Source organism: Haliotis asinina, chromosome 1 (assembly GCF_037392515.1).
Source record: "Haliotis asinina isolate JCU_RB_2024 chromosome 1, JCU_Hal_asi_v2, whole genome shotgun sequence".
NCBI classification, from domain to species: domain Eukaryota; kingdom Metazoa; phylum Mollusca; class Gastropoda; order Lepetellida; family Haliotidae; genus Haliotis; species Haliotis asinina.
In genome coordinates this window covers 54710653-54730250 of record NC_090280.1, presented here as the reverse complement: position 1 = coordinate 54730250, position 19598 = coordinate 54710653, and the positions used below count along the sequence as shown (strand labels likewise).

Below are 19598 nucleotides of genomic sequence, written 5' to 3'. Positions count from 1 at the left end.
ATGCTTTTTTTTCGCTTCTCTTACAGGTTCAGGTGTCATCTATCCTGTTGGGCAGTTCTGTAGGATACTTAGTTACATTCAACAGAATCATTGGTCAACTGACGGTAGTGTTAAACAAACATTCTGTTGAGAAATTACTCAGCTCCACACAACGCTGATGATACATGCCACCAAGACCCATCATAACTGCAGACCGTTTTTGTGTGAATAAACGTGATCAGAAACCTGTGTCATCTTTGCGTAGGTATATCAAAGCGTTTGTCATAGTATTGTGAAACTAATACCAACTTAAATGGCCCACAGATATACTTTTCCGTTTTCCGACCTAAAAAAGAGACATTCGAATTGACAGATGACAACTAAACTAAATACCAATAATACATTAATACCAGTTCTAAGTCAGTTCACAACCTGTAAACATGCTGATAGGAATTACTTATTCTCTCAAAGGTGTACAATTTTTGTCAAGAACAATAATGTAACATTCAGATGACTACACTCAAATGCAAAATGTTTAAAATGGGAAAACACAGAGTGCAGGAATCTAAATTGAGTCTGTCTTACAGGAATTCTGTTGATGTTACCTCTGGTAAAAGATCTGGTCACGCCGCATGGTTTTTATGCACATGTTCATTTGAGAAACATTTCGACAATGTATGCGATTACATGTTCCTGAAGCAAACATGTTTTGACATCGATTCTCATGAAGAAATATATCATAAAAAACTTTACGGACAACCTGTTTAACCATTGACAACATTAACACTGATCTGTAGGATAATTCGTGTGTTCATCGATGAGAACACACACATAGCTGTCTGTTGATTAGAAATTATCCAGTCCACAGCTTCTTAGCTGTTTAACGCGTGAACCACGGCATGTCAACGTCACACGTAACTCATTGTCATTTCAGGGCTCCTAAACAGTTGTTGTACAAGTAACAACTGAGAGTAACACGTCACACAAACAGAGAACAAAAAGACAGAAAACGGTTTTAAATAGGGTGATGTTTCATTACACATATAGAGCATAATTCAGACGTTTTGAAACCTCAGGACGTTAGTAGGTCCATGTTGAGAGACGATGTTAAAACGTTTATGAACCCGATGATCCGTTGCGAATATCCTCCAACAGTAGAGTAACATTAGCCAGTAGATCTTGACACAATGTGCTGAGACTTGTCTGAGAGTCCGGTTGACGAAACTGCACAACCACCACAACGTAGGTTACCAAAGTTCCAACAATCTGTAACAATACGGAAGCATGCAGTTTGTAACCGTTAAATGCCCGTTAAATTACAAATCTACAGAAACATTTTATCCAAACTTCAGTATATAAATATGAGAAAAATACCCCAAATTTCCATGTAAAAGAAAGTTCATGTTTGCTCTTTTTTCAAATCTTCCTATGAAAACCCCATCGAAATCCACTTACACTGAGCAGAGTCGGTGGACTGATAGTAAAGAGGCCATACACGTTGTACCCAATTGTTGTCCCAGTCAGTAGGCTTGTGAACTGGTTCACCTGTGACGGAAATGTTCTCAGTTATGAAAAAAATCTCAAACACCTCAGCTCATCTTTAAATATGTTTGTTGTAAACTTAACTCAGTCACTTACTCACTCACTCAAATCTAGCATTGTCAAGATTTTTGTTCTTACTGCTCTCATGGTTGATTCGCTGAGGTCGTTTGTTGGGATCTTCAGCATGCATTGAAGAGCAGTGTGTGCCTGTAATGAACACGCGCTAGAGACAGTAACAGTGATTCATTTGTGTTATGGATAAATCATTCATCAAATGGTTCAGTCAGAAATGCAGGAAGTGTGTGCATGACCTGAAAACGTGCTTCCGATTATCTATGAATGTTACTGTGTAATATATCAAACCCCTGAATGTCTAGCTCTGTAATATTCCGAAAACTGTCTACCAAACCATACATTGCCACACAAACATTGAATTATGCCGTATCCTACAAATGTACACACAGATCACAAGCAAGGATTAAGAAAGAAGACATTGACGGGGTTTAGATATTACATGCATATATATTCAATTTAGAATTAGTTTCAGTCCGGATATGGCTGACCTATTGCCGATGTGATTTGAATCTTTACTGAATCCCTTACTACACAATGTTCTTAACTTATATTAGCAAATTATCCTTTGCAACAGGTCGACTTAATGGAACTGGAAAAATAAATAATGGTCGTCAACATTTGAGGCTAACATTCCCAACCTACGTTCCAACATTCGTGATATCAGTTAAATTACATATGTTCATTAAAATTTTAGCAACTTCGGTCGATGGGAAAACTGTTGGACATGATTTTGTGATTAACCATGTGTGGAATGTTTCATCGGTGTAAATGGAAATGTTGAAGTGCAAAGTAATGATGACACAATGCGATATCATTCATAGGAACGTGGCATGAATGCGAGAATTTAGTCCTATATGTATCACCAAGTCAATCTACATACTCACCTTTACGTTCACTGTCACCCCTATTATGGATAAAGGGATGCATCCCAGGCCACAGACAAGCAGGATAAAGGTACACACAGCAACATTACTTTGTGAATCTACGCGTGTCATAATAGCATACAATGCAAAGCATGACAGCGGAAGTGACATGAACAATCCTATACACACGTGGAAGGCAATGAAGTTACCAAATCTAGATATTAAACTGTTCATGTGCTTATGTCGTCCTATTATGTCCTTCAATTCTTCGTTTCTTTCACTGTGGAAATCAAGTGCAGTTTGTGACTGGATTCTCTGGCTTTCTTGACGCTTTATGTATTGGTCAACGTATCGTTCAATAATGGTGTTTATCACGTCAAGTTCCGAACACAGGCAGTATGATCCAATCACTAACCGAATAAGAGAACTCGAGAATGAAGCGCACAAAATGAAATAATTGATCACTGATATTAAATAGTTCAACCAACTCAAAGTTCCATCGACAACACATACAATATCTCCAACTTCGCGGATGGACAGGGCATAGGTTGACATGAAACCAGGTATACAAATCCCAAAGAACACCACAAGCGCTACAAGTATCCTACCTTTCTTAACCATATCTTTCATATTTTCATGAACACCGTACCTTTGTTCATACAAATAGAAATCCTTCACCCAAGATTGATACGATCCATCCCGAAAGTTCATTGAGGACCATGTATAAGCACAAGATGTTGTGATATTCATAGCCAGAAATTGGAAAGCTATGATCCATTCTCTTGACATTGGTTCAAAAAATTCAAGTTTATGAGCAAGTATTCCGGTGAAAATCCAAATATAAGAGTTTCCGAAAACGCACAAAAGTATCTGGAACCAGTTCTTTTTGTGACGAAGCCTGAAACGGTAGTCACTGCATGCAATATTCTCCACAGTAACATTTGGACCAGTGCATGCTCCACAAATACGCATGAAGGTTAGCACTGGGCTAAGGACGTGTAGAACAGACTTGGTCATCGTTGTTTCTTTGTTCTCATCAGACGAAATAGATGCATGCTGTGGCTGAACACGAGGCATGGTTACTGACAGAACTCTGGTTATCACTTTAATCCAGTCAGAAGTCTGATTTTGTCACGTCAAATACCGACTTTTGTCGTTGAATGAGGTGATGTTAAGTTGATATAACTGACTCAGCAAACAAAATGTACGCAGTGTGTATGCATGATGCAGTGCTGCTTGTGTACATTCCACTTCGAAATAATAGTGTTGTGTAAGTAAAACAGTCCTCTTATGAATATAGGATAAACAAATCGATCAGAATCAAAAGCCATTGTTTTGCAGAAATATCAAACACATTGTGGATTACATTTCGTCAGTGAAATATGACATGAACACGTATGTGCATCAAGTTGAGTTAAATGATCTTTGATGGGGCACTATTTGATATTAGGTTCAAGTGCGACAAATGTCAAATGAAATGACTCAGCAAAAACAATGCTGACTAGGTATATGCTTTATACGGTAGTACATGTGTACATTGATGCTTCCTGATAAAGTATTAGTTTTGTAGGAAGGTCTTGTGATATTTACTTTCACTTTAACACTTCATCCAAACGTCATTTAATGCACTTTTGTCTTTGGGATGTCTGACGGTAACAGCAATGTACATGGAGCATATTGAGGATTGAAAGAACAATAAATTACATGAAATATACGAAAATATTTTATTATAGTGTTCAAATCATCACACAGGATAAGAAATGCCTATTCTGAAACACATAATCAATATACAATTAGTGTAGAGAATAGCTACAATGCTATATTGCTTTAGTTTAGAAAACACCACACACACATGAACATGTATTCATGCTTATACATGAACTATATATATGTGTGTGTATGTGTGTGTGTGTGTGTGTGTGTGTGTGTGTGTGTGTGTGTTTGTGTGTGTAAAAGAACAAAACATGGTATATATGCATATGTGGTATGTGTTGTGAAGCAATAAATATTCGGTCTGTTCTTGGAAAGGTATATGCAAAATGAATGGTTGGTTTGCATATCACATGCGACTGAATCTTGGCCCTGGGTTAACATTCCAACATGGCAATGCCCACCCTCATACGGCAAGTTATGCTATGAATTTCTTGCAACACTACAACGTTGACTTACTTCCTTGGCCTGCAAATTCACCGGACCTCTCCCCAATAGAGCATGTTTGGGACGAGAAGGATCGACGTCTACACCATCTCCCTCATCTATGGAATCCGAGAAGGGACATTGTCGCGTTGTCGCATTGTCGCGTTGTCGCCCTCTCAAAAACAAGCAAAATGAATAAAAAATTAACCAAAGCGCGTCAATGCGACAATGCGACAACGCGACATTTCGCCTGTTTGTCGCATTGTCGCGATGTCGCGTGTCGCGTTTCGAATAACATTTTCTCTGTTCCTCCAAAGTGCGACACGCGACATGGCGACACTTTTCAAGGTCAAGATATGTAGCGTTGTCTCATTGTCGTCCTATCTAAGATATGTAAGAATTCACTAAAACGCGACACGCCACACGCGACAATGCGACAACGCGACATTTCATCAAAATGTCGCGATGTCGCACTGTCGCGTGTCGCGCTTTATTAAAATATTGACCACAGTATGCATTTAACAAATTAACTGAAACTCGACACGCGACAATGCGACAAAATGTATGTCGCATTGGCGCGTTGTCGCCCTTTTTGTTACCGATGCGCATGTGTAGAAAGTAAATTAATCTATGCATGCGCAGAAAATGTTATACTCTATTCCAGACTTCACTGGTCTTTCGTTACCTCCAATGGTTTTTAAAATGAAGGAGTGCTCGAAATGGCAATGGGCCTTCTCTTCTTGAACTTAATACAAATCTTTCTTTATTGTTTTACATATTGCAAATGTATTTAGCCAGTCAAGTGTTTTCTAGCAGCAAAACGAATTAGTAGCGCAACTATTCATTGTAATCACGGCGCACTGTACCCCTGTCATTCAAGGCGGGGCAATTTGCTGAGCAGAGTTAGTCTCTTAGTCACACCAGATAGTTATTACCATGCATTCGAATACCAGCACCATACACATTAATCACTTTGGAGATTTCGATGACAGGTTGTGATTACAGGTTGTGAAAAACTAAACTATTGTTAAAATTCAAGCCACATCGGCAAATTCATCAGGTGATGTCCTCGAATGGGTCACTATGTTCCCTAATGTGGCTCCTGACTGTTTCGTGGTACAGTCCTGACCGACGCTGATGAATTTGTCTGAGATCTGCCTGTTCAGCCAGCAGTGGATGGATACCAAGTAGAATGAGATATCACTTAACCATCCGTCACCTCAATGACAGTTTAGGTCGACTTTGAACGTGATAATGGGAAAACGCCCTACAAATGGACTGTTGGCAGTAGGATATTAGAAACAATGACATCACTTGGTAGAGTTGCGTACACTTGTAGTGTCGGAAACCAGCTTTCCCTCCCTCACTCCTCTCACTCTTCTCGCCACTCCACTCCACTCACCCAAGGTTTATTGGTATAAATAGCACGGTATTTCATTACAATGATGTATTGTGATGCCCGTTTTCATTTCTGTTTGAATCCTATATTATTAATCCTGCACATAGCCTGATTCACAATATGCCTCATAAATTTTTCATACGGATACTAGATCCAGCGATACATATGTACTTGTATCGTTTCAAACCTACGGCTCTTATATCCACCAAAAAAAATCAGCAAATGGGTCAGTCTGAATAGAACCATTCAGTTAAGCAACGACACTCAACCACTCTGGACTTCACGACTAGATGTAGGTTCATTTATCATTGTTCTGATGTCCATTGCTGGCTATCTGAACCTTTTAAAAATATCGAAATATAATCATGCTTGTCATAGTTTTTTTTACATGCCGCCGTAACTAATAAAATTTTGATGAAATGTCGTATTCACGCATTACCGCGCGTCGCGCTTTGTTAAAATATTGACTACAGTGTGAATTATAAGATATTAAATAAAACGCGACACGCGACAAAGCGACAACGCGACATTTTGATGAAATGTCGCATTGTCGCGCGTCGCGTTTTGTTAAAATATTGACTACAGTATGTATTATAAGATATTAACTAAAACGTAGTCTGTCGTACAGACCCTGAAGTATATATATTCAAGAGAGCCCAAGCAAGTCTAGAAAATGTGGCAAGTCTAGATTTTCATAGCTTCAGGGTCTGTACCAATCTGCTGAATTCATAGCCAGTATATGGCTAATAATTATCAGTTGATCTCTAGCTGTCACTGGTGTTTAGTATAAAGTCATGGGGAGGCTCTCCTACAGCTCCCCCCATGGCCCCACACTTGGCTAAGACCTCGTGCCCGTCCTCTCACCGCGAGGCAACATGTGTCGGGTTTTATTCAAGATTCCTGATCTTCCTTTCTGGAATACTGACATTCTGAGCGAGTCCCTCAACTCACAATGTCATCGGTAGACAAAGAACTACTCTCTCAAATGAACATATTTTACTGGGAAAAGGTCATACTAAAAAAATAAGAATAACATAACTAGGATTGCCGCAAGGGCAATACTGACGGTCTTCAGACTTCCTCCATACACCCTCCGAGGCTATCTTCACTTGAACAGTTTCTTTGGACGCCAGCTGGACCGTCCATTGCGGTAATTTTTACAATCATTTGGCACTGAGTCAACACTGCTGACACGACCACAAAATTCACAAACTGCAGAAAAAGAAACTGGATGGCAAAGTCAGATATACAAAGTACTGGAAAGATTACAAACTGACATTTCCCATACACTAACTGTTTTGTTTGTAGGTCATAGGTTCCAAATTACGCAGGTGTTGATCACTGGATTGTCTGGTCCAGATTCAATCATTTAGAGACCACAGCCATATAGGTGGAATAGTACTGAGTGCGGCGTAAAATTCAACTCACTCACTGTAACAAAATCGAGTATTTCCTTAATCCTCATGTATTTCTGTGAACACTCACTGCTATGCCAGTGTAACGCAGGAATACGGCTGAATGTGGCGTAAAGCAATATACAAACTACTGGAAAGATTAGAACCTGACATTTCCATACCACTAATACTGCTGAGTGAGGCGTAAAGCAATATACAAACTAACAGGTTCCACATTGCGCAGATCGATGCTCATGCTGTTGATCACTACCTGGAATAATGCTGAGTGCGGCGTAAAACTCAACTCACTGACTTTTACACAATCGACTATTTTCTTAACGCTCATGTATTTCTGTGACCATTCATTGTTAACCCAGTGTGATGCAGGTGAAGGGAAACTCGAGTTCTAATTTGAGTGTGCCTAAGCGGCGTTAAAAATAGATATCTGCCTATCACAAAAGAAGAGGGTAAGATTCTTTATGGATAACAACTTCTTTATTGCATATGATGCGACGTTTCGGTATGGATCCTTATACCGTTGTCAAGCAAGAGTGGAGTAATACATCACAGAACAGACTTATATACATGGACAGGGATAAAATAATAACAACATGTAGGTATGAATCAAAGGCGGGGGATAAACAACAACGACAATGGGTGGTAGTAATGATGAGACAATAAGAGGAAGCCAATAGTGGCTGTAGCTGTGACAAAGTATACATGGCTGATATGGTAATTAGTAATGTTGGCTGGTGAGCTCTAATCTGTTATTTTTATGAGTTCATTGTATGCAGTTTGGATGAGATATCCCTGATCTCTGTTGATTGAGGGCTTGTGTCTCCTGATTTGAACTGCTCCTGCCAGTTTTCTTTGGGTGAAGTCCTTGTGGTTTTTGGATAATATCTCTACACTGTCCCAAATTATGCTGTGATTGGGACATTTGATCATGTGGTCGGATATAGCAGATTTCCGATCTGATTTGGTTGTAGATGATAAGTATTCTTTGATTCTGATGTTTATGGGCCGGGAGGTTTCACCTACATATGCCTCGCCACAGTCGCAGTTGATTTTGTAGACGACACCTTTCGGTTTCTGTTGTTGTTTAGAGGTGTTCCTGCCATTCGCTTTGAGCATGGTTTTCAGCTGAGATACCCGTGATTCGAACTCAGAACAATGATAAATGAACATCCATGTTGCCGTGTTAGTGTGTGGGTTAAGGGTGCGTGGTTAATGGAATGCTGTATTCAAACTGTCCATTTTGCTGAAGAATATTATGATTCAGTAGGTGCATGTTTGAAACGATACAAGTACATAAGTATCGCTTGATCAAGTATCCATATGAGAAGCGTATGAGATATATTGTGAATTATCTCATATGCAGGGCTAATAAGACAGGATTCAAATAGAACTAAAAACAGACATGACATCACATTATTGTATTGAAATACCTTGCTAATTTGCGAAGCTTCCCAAACCTTGAGAGAGTGCAGCGGTGGAGGAGTGAGGAGTGGTGTGTAGCGAAGCGGAGCGGAGTGGGCTAGGGTGGAGTGGAGTAGAACGGAGCGCCAGGGGAGTGAAGGAGGAGGAAGGGAGAGGAGAGGTGTGATGTGGAATGGAGTGGAGCGTCGTAGAGTAGGAGGAGGGAGCGTGGGAGACTTGGTTTCTGGCACTTCAAGGGTACGCAACACTACCAAGCTATTTCATCGTTTCTAATAAACAATACCTCCAAAAGAAACGCATAGGCGATTTGTATTTTTACAACTCTTCTGTTGCCAGGCGTCTGAATGTTAGTCTGAGCAAGATAAAATGACTTGCAGCTCGTTGCAGCCAAACAGATATAAGAAATCACCGCCCCTTTTCAGGCAGATTTAGAGTTACCACTGCAGCTCAAATAGGTACATGCGGGTACTACAGTTGCGTGATGGTACTCCCACGGGTGAGAGCACAGCAGCCAGGGCACCTGGGCTTCAGAGGATGTCAGGTCAAACTGTACGGAACAGGCTGAAAGAGGCTCGTTTGAGAACCAGAAAACCAGACGTCAGGGTCGTGCTACGTCGTCATCAACGTCTTCGCTGTCTAGAAGTATATTATTTGTTTTATAGACATTACCTTCTTCTAAAGCACATGCACTCATTACTGGTGTAAAATTCATGCACTAAAGTCTATTTATGGACGAGTTATACATGTTTGAAACTTTTCTCAACAGATTTTTCGTCTATGCGTTTATTTTTTGGGATAGTATATCACAATGATAACAGTCCATTTGTATGGCGTTTTCCCATTATCACGTTCAAAGTCGACCTAAACTGTCTTTGAGGTGTCGGGCAGTTACGTGATGTCTCATTCTACTTGGTTATCCATCCACTGCTGGCTGAATTCATCAGCGTCGGATAGGACTGTACCATGAAACTGTGTCAGGAGCCACATTAGGGAACATAGTGACCCATTCGAGGACATGACCTGATGTTTCTGCCGATGTGGCTTGAATTTTAACAATATTTTAGTTTCTCACAACCTGTCATCTGGATATCGGCGAAATGTTCAAAGTGATTAATGTGTATGATGCTGGTTTTAGAACTTATGATAATAGCTGACAAAGAGACATTAATCTGCACAGCAAATTGCCCCGCCTTGAATGACAAGGCAAACGTGTGCCCTAACATGCAGCTTCTAAACTGTCTGAAGCGTGAACCACGGTGTGTCGGCGTCACACGTAACTCATTGCCATTTCAGGGCTCCTAAACAGTTGTTGTACAAGTAACAACTGACAGTAACACGTCACACAAACAGAACAAAAAGGCACAAACCGGTTTTACATACTAGGGTCACGTTCCATTACACATATAGAGCATAATTCAGACGTTTTGAAACTTCAGGACGGCAGTGGATCCATGTTGAGAGACGATGTTAAAACGTTTATGAACCCGATGATCCGTTGCGAATATCCTCCAACAGTAGAGTAACATTAGCCAGTAGATCTTGACACAATGTGCTGAGGCTTGTCTGAGAGTCCGGTTGACGAAACTGCACAACCACCACAACGTAGGTTACCAAAGTTCTAATAATCTGTAAGAATACGAAAGTATCCATCAAGCACCCATGTCCGGTAAATTACAAATCTACAGAAACATATTGTCAAATATTCTGTATATAAACATGGGAAAATACCAAAAACATTTCCATGTAAAAGAAAGTTCGTGTTTTTTCTTGTTTGAAATCTTCTTATGAAAACCCCATAGAAATCCACTTACTCTGAGCAGAGTCGGTGGACTGATAGTAAAGAGGCCATACACGTTGTACCCAATTGTTGTCCCAGTCAGTAGGCTTGTGAACTGGTTCACCTGTGACGGAAGTGTTTTTAGTTATGAAAAAAATCTCAGCTCATCATTAAATATATTTATTGTAAAGTGCACTCGGTCTCTCAGTCACTTACTCACGCACTCAAATCTGGCATTGGGAAGACATTTTTGTACTCACTGCTCTCATGGTTGATTCGTTGAGGTCGTCTGTTGGGATCTTTAGCATGCATTGAAGAGCAGTATGTGCCTGTTATGAACACACGTTAGAGACAGTAACAGTGATCACTTTGTGTTTTGGACAAATCATTCATCAAATGGTTCAATCCGAAATGCAGGACGTGTGTGCAGGACCTGAAAAATGCTTCCAGTTATCTGTGAATGTTACTGTGGAATATGTCAAACCCCTGAATGTCCAGCACTGTAATGTACCCAAAACTGTCAACCAGACCATACATTCCTGGGCAAATTTTGAATAATGCCGTATCCTACAATTGTACATACAGACCAGAAGAATTAAGAAACACGTCATTGTGGTATGACACCTCTCATTAACAATCAGAATCGATAAAACGGATTGTCTCATGAAACATGTTAAATCTGTCCACTTTGAATAAACTAATTTAAATACATTCGTGCTGTATGCCAACATTAACTTGTTATTTCACGTTAATGATATACGCTAGCTAGTTTTGCTGTCCTGCGTTGACAGGGTTTTTGATATTATATGCATATTTATCAACCTATGAACTCCTTAAAGACCCTTTCAACGGGTTTCATAATTATCATACCACATGGCTTAGCTTTGAGAAACCCCACATTAGAGGTACGAGGGATTACAATTGTATTGTGTACCCTGATACCAGGGATTACAATCACATTGAGAACCCTCGTAAGAGGGATTACAAAAATGTAAACCCTCACTGTGAAAACAAAAACAAAACAAAACTAACTCTCAGAATTGTATTGCCATTGTTTCAATTAAATTTGAAGGTAGGAGTAACACAGCGGACTTCAGTTTCACAATCCTTTCGAGCTGAATGTTTTGCTTCTTGGCTGTCTCCATTCTTCTCAGGTTTTTCATGTTGACATTTCTCCTAAACCTTCCGGGATTATGCATAAAGAAGACAGCTCACAGTCGCTCTCTAGTCGTCATGTGTTCGTGTGTATAGACGAACAGCGTCACTTCTGTGACCTAAAAATGATGACATAATAAAATATGAGTGTTTTTTTCTTTTTGCCTACTTATACTAGTATGCAAACTGACCTACATATTATTACTTTGAAATGAAACTGCAAATATCAACGTCTGAAAAATGTAGTTTTAAAGGTACACCGATGCTTGATATTGAAACATCTGTCTGTTCGCATATAGTCCGCTCATCAACGTTGCTTTGGTACAATCGTTTGGTGGCAGTTGCCCTAAAAGAATGTTCGCTTTTCTTCCCACTGATACCAGCCACTCTACAGATGCGCTTGACAGAATCTTGGAGTATGTTATGACCAATCGGAATCTCGTGAAACCATTCCTTTTCTTTGTTTTTTTTTCATCCTTCCCATCTAGGCGTTTTGGGTTGAAAACGTGTGGAAAATAAATAATAACATACTTGCTCAATAAAATTTAATTGCAAAATCGACTTTCGTCAAAACGTTACATGACAAAACGCTATTGAAACTGACCAAAAAGATTTGTGCTTCTCGTATATGCGGACATAGCATCTAGCTGGTTCGTCAGTATTCTCATAGGTCCGTAATTGTTCCCCTTTTATTTTTCTCTGCTTCAGTCCACCTGAGTTGGTCTTCGACACCTCTTCAACATAGAGCACAAAACGTCTACTGCTACCGTCAGTATGGGGGCCTGTAATCTGGGGGTTGCTAACCATTCCCAGACTTCGATGTTCTTTTCCACCAATCAGCGCAAAGTTTAGCCCCGTAAAGTTTAAAATTGTAACATTTAAGTTCAACGCAACATTCCATAAAACCGATGTAAAATATTTATGGGATGGTTTAATGAATTAAACTAACAAACTATGGGTATGTCGTGAACTAATTACTTAAAACTGACAAAATTGGTACAGAGTTAGGTACAAACCAAATGCGGGTATACTGCGTCTGATATATCATTTGATGTTTGAGAACTGTATAAATTGTCAATTCAATACCAGTAAACGTGTACTCACCTGTAAGGTATAGTACCGCACCGAGAAGCTTCTGGGGAGTATCGTCACCGAGAATATTTAGGTCCCATAAGATGTTTTCCTCTTCGAATGAGATAACTTCTGTTGATTTCCGAGTATTTGACCCCAGTCCTATGGCAGACCTCTCTTTCATTGCAGCGTCATGAGCAATACGGGCGTCCTGAAATTCGTCGTTTTTAAATAGTTTGAAGGATGAGGCATTCGTTTTCAGAACAGATGCAAACGCAGCGAACAATGCATACAGCGTAGTTGATGGATAATAACCACCGTCTTGTTTACGTGTCTCGAAAACAAAGTACCTAAGTATAGCGTTAATATCGCTGGTAGATGTCTCCAGTAAATTTCTTTTCAAACAAACTCTCAGACAAAGCGATGTTTTCGTCCATGCATCTATGTTGTCTTTCCTCCTGCCATCATTTAAGAATGCCGAGTGCCCAGTTGTTTTTCGTGTTCGTTCGTTTTGACACAGAACTTTGTATCTTAGCTTATAGTTCTTTTTCGCATGAAGGTTCTCTAAACCGAAAGTTGAAATCGTCGTTGTCATTAGTCTTACCAATATCTTTGGAATACAGTTGAAAAGAATTCTGTGTGAGAAAAGCTCTCTTTCGCTGTTTGACTTGTGTGTCATGTTGTATCCTTCACCACCGTAAGGCGATTGAAATTCTGTGCATGTAGCAGGTGCGTTTGACGTGCACGTGATTGAGGTTGAAGCATGCGCATTCAGTGCGAATTCCTAGGACGCTATGCTACACGTCCTCGGATTTTCAACTCTGACCTCGTGCTTTCTCCTATACTTATTCAACTTAGAATTAGTTTAAGCCAGGATATGGCTGACCTATTGCAGATGTGATTTGAATCTATACTGACTCACTCACTACACACTGTCCTTAACGTAAATTAGCAAATTATCCTTTACAAGAATTCGACTAACTAGAACTGTACAGTAAATAATGGCCCTCAAAATGGGAGGCTAACAATCCCCAACCTGAGTTGCCCCATTTGTACTATCAGTTGATCTCATCGATACATTCATTGAAACTGTCCGTTAAAACCTCAACATCGATCAACCTCGGTCTATGAGAAAACCGATAGACATGATTTTGTGGTGTAAATGGAAAGTGGAAAGTAATGACCACGCAAATATCATTTACAGGAAAGTGGCATGAATGCGTGAAACGGTCCTGCCACAGGTGTCTAGACATAAGTGCATCACAATTTAGTCCTATAGGATAACAAAATCAATCTACGCACTCACCTTTACGTTCACTGTCACGCCTATTATGGATAAGGCGATGCATCCCAAGGCCAGTGACCCGCAGGATAAATGTACACAGAGCAACATTACTTTGTGATTCCATGCGTGTCATAATGACATAAAGTGAAAAGCATGACAACGGGAGTGACACGAACAATCCTATACACAAGTCGAAGGCAATATAGTTACCAAATCTAGATATTAAACTGTTCATGTGTTTATGTCGTCCTATTATGTCCTTCAATTCTTCGTTTCTTTCACTGTGACAATCAGGCACAGTTTGTGACTGGATTGTCTGGCTTTCTTGACGCTTTATGTGTTGGTCAACGCATCGTTCCATAATGGGGTTTATCACGTCAAGATCCGAACACAGACAGTATGATCCAATCACTACCCGAATAACAGAGCTCGAGAGTGAAGTCCACAAAATGAAATAATTGATCACTGATATTAAGTAGTTCCACCAACTCAATGTTCCATCGACAACACATACAATTTCTCCAACTTCGCGGATGGACAGGGTGTAAGTCGACTTGAAACCAGGTATACAAATCCCAAAGAACATCCCATGCATCCCAGCAAATATCCTACCTTTCTTAACCATATCTTTCATATTTTCATGAACACCGTACCTTTGTTCATACAAGTAGAAATCCTTCACCCAAGATTGATACGATCCATCCCGAAAGTTCATTGAGGACCATGTATAACCACTAGATGCTATGATATTTATAGCCAGAAATTGGAAAGCTATAATCCATTCTCTTGACATTTGTTCAAAAAATACAAGTTTATGAGCAAGTATTCCGGTGAAAATCCAAATATACGAGTTTCCGAAAACGCAGTTTCTGGAACCAGTTCTCTTTATGACAAAGCCTGAAATGGTAGTCACTGCATGCAATATTCTCCACAGTAACATCTGGACCAGTGCATGCTCCACAAATACGCATGAAAGTTAGCACTGGGCTAAGGATGTGTAGAACAGACTTGGACATCGTTGTTTCTTTGTTCTCATCAGACAATGATCAACACTTCATCCAAGCATCATTTAATGCACTTTTGTCTTTTGGGTGTCTAACGGTAAAAGCAATGCAAATGGAGCACATTGTCGATTGAAAGAAAGAAAGTAATATAAGAAAACATAACTCACAGACACAGAGACATATATATGGATACAGACATGTACATGAAATATGATAGAGAGATAAACAGATGAATGTATGGATGGATGGATCTGTGTGTATGTGTGAACAAAACATTGTATATGTGTATATGTGGTATGTGAAACAGTAAATGATCGGTCGGTTCTTGGAAACGTATATGCAAAAAGAGTGATGCGACTGAATCATTGTTCAATTAACAGTCAAATGAACACATGGACACGAAGATGGCAAAGAATCAAATTCGTATATTTATGCATTTCATCTTCTATTATGTGTTTACTAAATACCCGATTGTGATTGGTTGATTAAAGTCTGTGAGAAATGTACACTAGGCACATAAAGAAACACTTCATACAGAAATTTAAAATCTAACGTTATCAAACCTGTGTAGGGATTTACACTCAGAGATTAGTGATATGTATCCAACATGCATGCACGTGCCACGTTACGTGACGTCAGTGGTTACGTCCTTAAAACTTGCAATGCGTTGTTGCACTTGCATTCCCGGAAAGAGAAACAGAGCAAGTGAATGCCACACAAAACTGCCAGTTTGGAAAGCTCGGTCACTGCCCTTGCGATCGTTCAAAAATTAAACGGCTATTGAAAGGCATAGCATGCCAAGGCTAACGTTTGCACAACGTCATGAGACCATTGGGACGGTCCGTGGGGGAATGTTTCAAAGACAAGTGGCTGCACATTTCCACTGCCACTGAAACACCATTTCTGCACTGGTGAGACGGTACAGAACACAAATGACGTCATCGATCAGTCACGTTCTGGGCGTCCACGTGTAACAACGCCAAGACAGAACAAATGGATAAGGATGACCCATCTTTGCAACAGGTTTTAGACTGCATTGATGACTGCCCGGACCATCCCAGGACCTCGCCGTATGCACCACACCACAGTTTGACAACGTTTACGTCATCACCGGATCAGGCCACGATGTCCCGCCATAAACCTATCCTGACGTCATCGACAATCTCGTTGAATGTGGTGCCGAAATCATATCCGCAGACCCTTGTTTTGGTGCAGAAATGTTGCTTTACAGATGAGTCCAAGTTTGAAATTTCCCATAGTGATGGACGTCAACATGCCTATAGACGCGTGGGAGAACGTTATGCACAGGCCTGTGTCTTGGAGAGGAATTGCTTTGGTGGTGGTTCCCTGATGATTTGGGTGGAATTTCTTTCAACACCACAACGTTGACTTACTGCCTTGGCCTGCAAATCACCGGATCTCTCCCCGATAGAGCATCTAATAGACGGTTAGATGAGTACTGAAACTATTTAAAAGATTCCTGTTGTAAACATCACCCAAACGGTTTGCGTTCCCATTAAGTCGTTGGCACAAAGGTTGGGAAAATGCAAGAAAATTGTGTCGGAATCGGTTTATCCTCGTCAAAGACAATGTTATCCTGTTTTCGTGTCTCAAAATTCCATTCCCCAAATCCTGTCGTTTTTCAGTGGCCTCGTGAACATGCCAAATAGCGTTGAGGCGCTTGAAACGAAAAGCACATCTAGCAACGAAAAGGTACATCAGTACTTCCGGAAGTTTCGTGTTTGTTCGTTATTGAAGTTTAACCACCCATCCCTAAATTAACAGGAATGTACTTGCTAAGCAGCCTCACATATCGACTTTACAGCTATCAGAAAGCCGTTTTACTACCTCTAATTACAAAACACAACATTTCTAAATAAAAATAGACTTAATAATCTTAAATATGTCGCAAATTCCGACCAAACACAATGTTATGAATCGAAGTACTTTCAATAGCTTGATTCGCTCTTTAGACACGACACTGTATTGCTGTAATAAGGGAATCGCTGTGATTCCCGTCCTTAACTCTCAGGCGGACATACAAATAATGTACAGTAGCTTCATAGTTTCCTAAAGTGTTAGAAATGTTACCCTAGTAGACGATCATAATATACAGTTCCCAAACAGATATTTTATGAATCGTGCTTAGTTTTACTTAGTCCTTATTACAGACGCATTTGTATACGTCTAAGTTCTTGATGTTGTATTTCTAATAATCTCCAAAAGTAGAGGAACATTAGCCACTAGTGTTTTTTAGGTTTTCAGTGCGTCAAGACTTGTCTGAATGTCGGTTTGACGAAACTGCACAATCATGACAACGTAGGTCACCAAAGTTCCAGCAGTCTGAAACATTTACAGCATATCCGGTTTCTATACGACGCCACGAGCCAATTATAACTTTAAACATCCACTGAAACATTCGTCAAATCTACTGACATCACTTGCACGAAACCTATCTCAATGTGTGTCGGGCAAAGCATGTTACCGGTATTGTTGATCCACTTAATCTGGATTACATCGGATTATATGACCGGACAAGTGGGACGACCCCGTATCATTAGTTGTGTGTGTATATATCGACAGGCTGTCTGGGTATACAGACATTGTAATATCACTGGCTGTCTGGGTATATGGGCAGGGTAGTATCACTGGCTGGCTGGGTATATAGACAAGGTAGTATCACTGGCTGTCTGGGTATATAGACAGGGTAGTATCACTGGCTGTCAGGGTATATGGGCAGGGTAGTATCACTGGCTGTCAGGGTATATTGACAGGGTAGTATCACTGGCTGTCAGGGTATATAGATAGAGTAGTATCACTGGCTGTCAGGGTATAGAGACAGGGTAGTATCGCTGGTTATCTGGGTGTATTAAAAAGTGTATTATAATGTGTTGATGGTTGTGTGGATATGCTGACCGTGTAATATCATTATATCACCTATGTAGATTGTATAAATAATAATATGTGTATTTATAATGCGCAGAATTCCTACATAAAGTAAGCTCAAAGCTACAAATGGAGTGAAAAAGGCAAACATTTACAACGTTTATGGCAGAACAAGAGTACAATTGTAGGAATGTTAAGGTATAAGTAGTATTATTTTCTGAATACAACCATGGTGCATCTGCTCAGTAGATATCGCATTTACCTGAAAATTAGCAGCTTTTAACCTGTCATGACGTCAAACACTTTTTACACATGAGATTTGTTTTAATATGTTTCATAACAATTTCATATTTTACTTTATTTCTTCTTTTACCAAAAAGAAAATCCAACATGTTCGTCAGTATGTTCAGTAGAAACGTTATGAAGTTCTATATCAATTTTTCAAGAAATTCAGAAAATGTTTCTTTTGAAACGTCTTTATTCCAATATGAAATGCGTAAAATATCAAATGTTAACGCTACATCCACAACTCATGATATATCTGGCCTACGCTTATAGAATATACGTATGTCCTTCTACCATATCGTGACGACCTCCTAGAGACTCACGTGGTGCCACGCCGATATAGACGCTTCGTATTTTAGGAGTTAGATTCATTCGATTCGATATTAATCAGTTTCATTATAAATAATTTAACAAAGTCTAATCTAACAGCGACCCTCTTCATTAGACTTTCCTAATTCTGTCTTTAATCGCCTGAACGAGGGACAAGTCGTGTTATATAATAAAGCTGAAGTTGACATCCAAATACTCATCTTGTGTAGTGACCATCTTCTAAATGCCCCTCAAAAATCTCATGCAGCGAGCTGCTTCAAATTCTGTAACTAACTAACTAACGGACATCGATTCGGTCGACCAGGGGCGCCACTGGTACATCAGTCTATTACATCAGAACAACAGCGTCACAAAACCGAAACAGTTCTAAAAGTGTCTTTCAAACTGAAATAAGATTTCCAGATTTACAGTTGTTAGAGCGAGTGGATGCAAGATTCCTTATCAGATATACATATGGAAGGTGCATGGTGGACGTTCATGCGTCCTCCCATGAGTGATAGACCGACACATTACCGCAAGATGCCGTTTGTGTTAAGACCGACAAGGCTGAATTATCGTTGGACATCGTTATGTTTTCGGATCAATCAATGTTGACCTCAGATTTTCTAGACAGGCTCGGAAATAGTGTCGGGATACCTGTGTCTTGCATACACATGTTACAGTCGGACTGGTCATAGAGCCATATTGATGTGACCACATCCTATAGGGACACTTGGTCAATTTTGCAGGAATAGGAGAGCATTGTGGCAACCAACATTGTAATAACAACGCACTTTGTAACAAAATTTTCCAAGTCCACCTAACCATAGCCATCCCTCCAGACTTATCACACAATATTATCGTTCACAACTTCCGACTACTATCAACAGACTAGACACTGCCACAAAGGAAGAATGGAGGAATTACACCATGTTGACACTGGGCACCCTGTGCCTTGTCACACCTGGGATTATCTCAAGAGCATAGTCCGATTCACG

General features: G+C 40.0%; 1 protein-coding gene and 1 pseudogene across 1 annotated transcript; both read right to left on the bottom strand.

Annotated features, from left to right (window-relative positions):
* Positions 1 to 1095: 1095 nt before the first annotated feature.
* On the bottom strand, positions 1096 to 3536 carry LOC137285899 (uncharacterized). The gene is made up of 4 exons (XM_067817765.1): positions 2481 to 3536; positions 1660 to 1728; positions 1435 to 1524; positions 1096 to 1245 (listed from the first exon to the last, which is right to left on the bottom strand). Exons 1-4 carry the CDS (start codon positions 3534 to 3536, stop codon positions 1096 to 1098), a joined length of 1365 nt encoding a protein of 454 aa, XP_067673866.1.
* A 6768-nt stretch (positions 3537 to 10304) lies between these two features.
* On the bottom strand, positions 10305 to 15802 carry LOC137273831 (uncharacterized; annotated as a pseudogene).
* Positions 15803 to 19598: the final 3796 nt, after the last annotated feature.

Excerpts from the sequence above, each read along its gene's own strand:
- LOC137285899 (XM_067817765.1), bottom strand. The coding sequence starts at position 3,536 with ATGCCTCGTGTTCAGCCACAGCATGCATCTATTTCGTCTGATGAGAAC. Across the intron at positions 1,525-1,659 it reads GCGAATCAACCATGAGAGCA|GTGAACCAGTTCACAAGCCT; the intron begins GTAAGAACAAAA and ends TTTCCGTCACAG. Across the intron at positions 1,246-1,434 it reads GTCCACCGACTCTGCTCAGT|ATTGTTGGAACTTTGGTAAC; the intron begins GTAAGTGGATTT and ends GTATTGTTACAG.